The sequence below is a fragment of the Atractosteus spatula genome, chromosome 5 (genome assembly GCF_055471065.1).
Source record: "Atractosteus spatula isolate fAtrSpa1 chromosome 5, fAtrSpa1.hap1, whole genome shotgun sequence".
Lineage (NCBI taxonomy): Eukaryota > Metazoa > Chordata > Actinopteri > Semionotiformes > Lepisosteidae > Atractosteus > Atractosteus spatula.
Genome location: NC_142710.1, coordinates 62,262,001 through 62,269,067, shown reverse-complemented (window position 1 = coordinate 62,269,067; position 7,067 = coordinate 62,262,001). Strand labels below are relative to the sequence as shown.

At 43.6% G+C, this 7,067-nt stretch overlaps 1 protein-coding gene across 2 annotated transcripts; it reads right to left on the bottom strand.

Annotated features, from left to right (window-relative positions):
* Positions 1-421: 421 nt before the first annotated feature.
* On the bottom strand, positions 422-6,702 carry cnbpb (CCHC-type zinc finger, nucleic acid binding protein b). Of its 2 annotated transcripts, none has more exons than XM_088916566.1 (5): positions 6,399-6,702; positions 3,513-3,656; positions 2,983-3,045; positions 2,396-2,636; positions 422-1,429 (listed from the first exon to the last, which is right to left on the bottom strand). In XM_088916566.1, the coding sequence occupies exons 2-5, from the start codon at positions 3,634-3,636 to the stop codon at positions 1,312-1,314; spliced, it is 546 nt and encodes a 181-aa protein (XP_088772692.1). In that variant the 5' UTR covers positions 3,637-3,656; positions 6,399-6,702; the 3' UTR covers positions 422-1,311. The 2 variants fall into 2 exon arrangements, with proteins under 2 accessions (XP_088772692.1, XP_088772693.1); XM_088916567.1 differs by having other exon boundaries at positions 2,396-2,594; positions 6,399-6,562.
* Positions 6,703-7,067: the final 365 nt, after the last annotated feature.

The window sequence follows — 7,067 nt, the reverse complement described above, 5'->3', positions numbered from 1 at the left end:
TCCTCGGCTTGTTGTTCAGAACCTCAGCATACAAACTCCAGATGTAAATTTGGAGCTAATCCATGTCTTTCAGCCTACTCAGTGAAACTGTTCTAAAACGCAGATGATGTGAATCTGTTAGATCAATATTGTTAAGAAGTGGCAATCTGAAAAACAAACACGTAGGTGTATTCATTGAAGATTTGTGGTTGCATGTTACCCAAATGTCAGGTTTCAAAACATGTTCGTTTTTTAAAAGCAGCCTTTCTTCTTTTGAAAAAAATCATAAGAATACAATAAAAAGGTAAGCTTACAGTTCAGATCATATTCATTTAGAAGAATGTCATAAATAACTTGGTGCTTGTGTGGTCTTACCAGCTTAGGAGAAATATCAACAGCAGAAGAAAAGTTAATAAAGTCATCAAGAAATAAAACTTCAGTCTTTCTCCCCTTCCTCCTCCAGCTTTATTGATAGTTTAAAATTACATTTCTATGTTCTAGGACTTCAGTTGCATTTACCTTCCGACTTAAAAACCGAGTACAAGCAAATGATTTTTACAGTAGTCTAAGTGATATATTGTACAAAAATAACATTTTGATTTCTGTGAAAACATTCTTCTTACTCGAGTTACTTCAAATTCTGCTTTCAACTGTTCTTGAAGTTTTTTTTTTCTCCACTGTGGGTTAAATGACTACTTTGAAAATCTGAGACTAACTTTGACCTAATGTGTCTCCGACGCCGATGCTGTAGCTGCACGCGGCTTGTTCGTACAAAACAATTAGAACTGATTTTTTTTTAATAATTTGCAGAAATTAAACAGGTTTCTTAACATATTTCTTTTCAGTTATCTCCCACTTAGCTGTACTGCTGGTAGGGCCCCGAGACAGATGTATCATGTTGTGAACTGCTTCCGAGGTCAAACACCTTTAGGCCAACATTTTTCCACCAAAAAAATTAAATCATACATGGAAGTACTCAGGCTTCCACGATTTCATTTTCCCCCCTCACTCAGGATCGCTTCGAAGAACCCGGAGAGGGCTTTCCTGACTCGTCTCTTCCCACTCATTAATCCCTATTCACCAGTGGCATGGAAAGGGGGTTCTTTAACAAAGCATTATACATAACACCTCTACCAAACTAAACATAAACATTTTTTTTGTATTAAATGCAGAAAGTCGATTTTGTTCCACCCCTTTCCTCCTTTTACATGTCAAGTAAAGCTCACTGGCCTGGGACTAGCCTCTATCTGCCAACCTTGGGCCAGTGAAGAGGATTCAGAGAAAATAATACAACCATCAATCAGAAAAAGGAGGGGCGACAAAGGAAAAGGATTAAGCTGTGGCCTCGATGGTGCATTCTCTTGCCAGGTGCCCAGACTCGCCGCAGCGGTAGCAGTTGACTTCGCTCGTCTTGCTGCAGTTAATGGCAACATGACCGGTTTCACCACACCTTCAAGAAGAAGAAATCACAATTAATTCCAATGCCTCCCTTTCAAGAGCAAACACATTCAGCCAATCCTGGGGTCATTTAAGCAAAAATCAACATCTTAATTTTGTACCTAGGACTGCAAGAGTACCAAGAATGTCAGTAAAGCTTGAGATGACAGCACTGACAAATGACCAGCTAATTTATATACAGCTAGTGATATGTATTTTATGTAAGATGTATCCTGTGTACGATATACCAGGTACTACCACAAGAATAATGAAAAGATCTAATGAGATTTAAGTTGATATCAGGTACCCATGTGAATAGATGTACAGAAATACAAAACAGAGAAGAAAAGATAATGCTGTACGCTAGATTTGAATGCAAAACTTTGTTTTAGGAAGTTTCAGAACCAAAGCCCCTATTCACTCGATTACAAAAGAAATCTCTTCCTTTTTCATTTTCAGTTCTTTGTGTGCTGCAGGTCAACCTCCTCTTAAAAATGACACACACAGCAGTTTTGTACATGTTTTCACAGATTTACTTTTATTGCAAGCTCCTCCTGTGGCATGGGTGGTCTAATGAAAATGCCAAAAGTGCTAATATTTTAACACTTTTTTTTTTACACTGTAACCCATATTTCAGCCCACTCCCTAGAAATTACAAAAACAAATTGTCAACAATCCTTACAAACCATTTAAAAGAGATTACTTTGACTCCTCGACCTTCTGTACTTTTTAAATTCAATACCCACAGTTAAGGTTTGCTACTATGCACAAAATCATAAAGCTCAAAAGAAGAGACTGGGAAATAATGTTGGGAATATCTATTTTATTACACAAACACTCAAGAAGGCTAAAAACATTTTGTCTGAATATCGATTGTACTTTTCACCACTTCAAAGCCCCTCCTCACATTCCACGATTACAATGTCAACATGCAGGCAGCACTGGCACAGAAGTCCTTGCAAATGGTGGCCCCATTTACCTGTAGCACTTCACTTTGGTGCAGTCTTTCTGAATGTGACCAAACTCCCCACAAGAGTAGCACTTCTGCTCATCTGCGTGATCACAGTCACGGGCCAGATGGCCTGGTTTTCCACAGTTGTAGCAGTGCTGCTCTCTCTCCTTTTTCGGCTCCTTGCAGTCCTTTGCAATATGACCGCCTTTGCCACAGTTGTAGCATGCTGGAAAAGAAGTATGCTCTGATGTGTAATGCCAAAAACCGTCTGAAAACAAAAACATGCTAGATTGATTAAAGATTAAATTGGTGAAAAATGCTTTATTCAATGCATTTTTTATTCACACATCAGATCAGTTACCAAACATTAATTCTCAAAGATGAAAAACTGTAATAAATGCAAATTCCCCAAAGATTTAGCCATTAAACCCCCCCCCCCCTTCAAAATGACTACCCCTTAATTCCCTTGATACTTAAAAAGACTAAACATCATCCAGTTCATCTAATATACAATTACACATGTGCATACAATATACCAATTCAAAATGTCTGAATGCCGTTTTACTCATGTAAAAAGTACGCTGCAAAAGGATTCTACAGAAAAACATTCTTACCATCCTCCTGACGTTCACAGTCCTTGGCAACATGGCCTGGCTCTCCACAGCGATAACAGATGTCTGAAAGAGAAACAAGTTTTGCATCTAAACCATTCTGCACATTTCTGACATGATTAGTTCTCCCCCAACTTATCAAAAAGCGACAAGATGAACTCTAGAAAAAGCACAAAAAACATCACCCATTACTTTTCTTGGTGTGATAAAGAATGATTTAATTCAAAACATTATTTATCCACGGGGGGGGGGGGGGGGGGGGGATTTATTATTCTCATGAAGAATTAATCCTTACTCTTAATTACATCTTAAGAATTATACATAGGAATTAGATTTTTTTATTGAATTATATTCCTAATTCATTAAATACCGTTTTACAGCAGGCTGAGAAATCCAATACAGCAACAGGACATTTCATCTAAGCTCGATGGAGAAGAGCAGAGATTTCCCATTTTCCGACTTCTTAACCACTGCTCCTTGACCAGAGCCCACCCCGAGACGCCGCCGGCTCCGCCCACGCGGCGCGGCCTCACCTCTCGCCGACGTGAACCCTCCTCGGCCACGGCTCCTGCCAACACGCCCGCGTCCGCCACCGGAGGGGCAGTCACGGGCCCAGTGGCCATTGCGGCCACACTTGAAGCACTCGCTGCTGCTCATTTCCACTGTCTGTGAGCACACTGCCGAGAAACGACATGGACCGAGAGAGGCCCTCTCAGAAGTGCCTGCTGAATCGTTCAGACCACCCCCCAAGAAACTGGGTTCACATCACCCAGGTGCCGAGCACGGCAGGTGACGTGAACCAGGCCTGTAACCCAGCAGGAAGCGGGCTCACGAAAAGACCTTTGGACCACAACTTGTTCACTTGGTCACTTTCCAAAAACGAGCCACCAGCCACTTCACACATCAGGCAAATGCCACCCAACCAGGCTGAACTGTCACAAACCGAAAGGGACTGGGTTTCCTAATTTGGCAGGCGATAATGAACTGAGCGCTTCATAAGTGAATGAGGCCAGACCTCTGAAGAAATTTACTACATGTAGACAGTGCCAATGATAGCAAAGTGTTTGTGCATGAAGGAACTGTAGGTATCTTTTCCACACTGAATTCTTTAATTGAATGAGAAACATCAAGGGGGTTGCTCCCAAGATGTTAACGTTTTTAATTCTACTTGGGATCGAACCCGACAGTTACCCGTGTTCGCAAAAAGATAACAAAATACCTAAACTCATGCAAACTGGTACCCCATCACACTAAATGCTTTACACAAATTTTCACGAGACCGAGCTTCTATACTAATTCAACTAGGTTCTTTAAATGGAGGTTTTGGAATTCTGCGATTAGTCATTTTTCCACTAAAAGTTATATTAACTACCCCCGCTAATACCTTTTTTTAAAGTTTCATTCCTGTCAGTTGAGTGTGATCAGTTCCAAGTCGAAACCTGTGGTAGAAGTGGCACTTTCACAAAATTACAGCACTGTGGAATTTGTGACAATACAGAACGACCCAAATGCCAAGTTACAGAAAAAAAAGTGTGATATGAATAGGTAGTAATCTTTTCTTGAAACCAGAAGCCATTTCTAACTACAATAACGAATTCAAATGCCATGATTTACCATTTAGAGCCACGAAGATGATAAATTCTATGGCCATTATAATACTTCGTTTAAGTCCGTTTACTTTAGGAAATTTCTACTTTTTTCCGAACAAATATAACGTCGAGGAAGGGATACTAGCATGCTTTAAGATTCTCGGATACTAGAACGGTATGTCGGATAAGGTTACGAAATCCTTTAAAGATAGAAAATTTCAATATTTTCCGTTAACCCCTGCTAACTTTACCTCCTTTACCAATGGTCGACGAGTGATTAAAGGGAAGTTAAATAAAAGCAATAGCCGTGTCAGTTAACACCGAAGCACGCTGAACGTCCCTAAGAAAACGAGGCTCGGAGGCCAAATTCTGACTCACGGTTCAGAAATCCAATCGATTGGCCGACCTCGTTACAAAAAAATACCGGCGATATAAGAAGCCCCTTTCAGCTAGTCGTTTTATCTTAATCCTTTCGCGGTGGGCCTTTTTTAAACGCTTCTGAAACAAATCCAAAAGCAACTTTAATCTATTTTACGTGACCTGCAACATTCCAAGGATTAAGGAAAAGCGGTCACTCGTCCTCGTTTTCCAGGTTAGAAATAATAATCGGGTATACGCATTTAATACATAAAACCATCCCGTCCGTATCTTACATGAAAAAGCAGGAATCCTAAAAAAAAAAAACAACAACAAATGAAAATCTCTTCACTCCTTATATGTAACAAGTTAAAACTAAAACGAAAGAACAGGCCGAAGCGCTGGGCCTACAATTAACAGGAGTGTATGTGAACCGGGAGGGTAAAAAAAAAAAAAAGCGCTAACGATTTCTTGGACGTTTGAGATGCGATTTACACCGCCGACTACAAAACATTATACTGGGAGCACGTTTGCACTTTTGGAGAGGTTAAAACTCAGAAAAATCAACCGGGCCGTCGAGGCAGCACGCTTCCCGGGAGCGCTGACCAGATCGTTTTCTGTCCCACGTTACCCAACTTTTTTACGTGCTCAGCTCAACCGCATGATCGAGGGGTATTTCCCCCCCCCCCCAAACCCCAGCTCCTGCTCCACCACAGATGGGGTGGGCAAATACTATGTTTTAAGGGGGCGCACGCTTCCCAATACCGTTAATAGAGCAACCCCGGAGTGCCCGCAACAAGAAAACGAGACACATGGTGCCCCCCGTTTCGAGATGATGCACCTCGGCCCCGTCTTATTCACTCACCGCTACCGTCTCGGCACTTACCGAAAAAACAACTCCGGAGGGGAGGAGGGGTGTGTGTGTGTGGTGGGGGGGGTCGTCTAAACCGGGGTTTTTATTTTTAAATCCTCCCTGGCGAGAATCGGCTCGCCGGCTCAAGCAGCACCACACCGGCGGGGACTGCGGCTCCAACTCTGCGCGCCGCCCACCCACGCCTGCGGCCCTCTCAGCATCAGCGCGGCTCAACCTTACGAAGAGGCCCGGGAGGACGCGAAATAACCCCCCCACCCCGGAAAACCACGCTTGCACGCCGCCAGTTTCTCTACCCCGAGCCGCCTGCTGACAGATCGGCCTTTTACTTGCGAAAACACCGTAATCGGTTAAAATCCAGGCAGTTTCCCGCGCCGAGCCTGACGCAGTAGGCCAAAGTGCGCCGTCAGAAATACTTGTTTACCTTTTCCCCCCCCAAAAAAAGAAAAATCGCTCCTCGAAACGCTCGGGTATCGGGGCGCCTGCGACCGCTGCTCCCTTCGGATTCCCGGTCGGGGGACCTCGGAGGACCGCGGGATGGTGGCACGGACGCCAATAATTCTGTTATTTCGGAATTATTTCGTCCTTTTTAGTGCACTCACCTTCGCTACGTGACTCGCCGCTGTTTATTTTCGGTTCCTCCTCTTCTCCGCTGCGCCACACGCGGTTTGCACACGGCTCTCCGGTCCGGGGCCTCCTCTGCACACGGCGCCCGTCTCCCCGCCCCTCGTCAGCCAATGATGTGAGGGCGCCCAGGGACCCCACCTTCGGAAAGCGCCGAATCACCGACAGGCCTCTTTCCTTTGAAATGCCCTCCTCTTTCCGCTGTCAGGGGAAAAAAAAAAAAACGAACAGAAAGAATGAATGACCCTTCCCCCCTTCGCACACACACCCTGTCCCTGGCCTGGGGAATGGTGGCTTGCTTTCTCTTCAGTGTAATAATATAAAGAAAGGAAAAAAAAAATAAAAATAATAATGTGATGGCAGATGGTTAAAGAAATATCTAGCACGTTGGGCACATGTTGAACGGTCCACAAATGATCATTGAAGGGTGTGTTAAGAGATGCAGTAGTAAAAGTTAACACACCCTTTCTCCTGAACCATCCCAAAGGGTTTTTTAACGACCGTGCTGTTGGGACCCCAGTTTAGTCCCTCATCCACTTCCGGTACCTTACTGCATACAGCAGGGTGTCCCCTACTGTCACCATAATGGGGAAGGGGTTAGCATCTTATCCTGGCAAAACACCGCCACCTACTGGTCCACCACCATC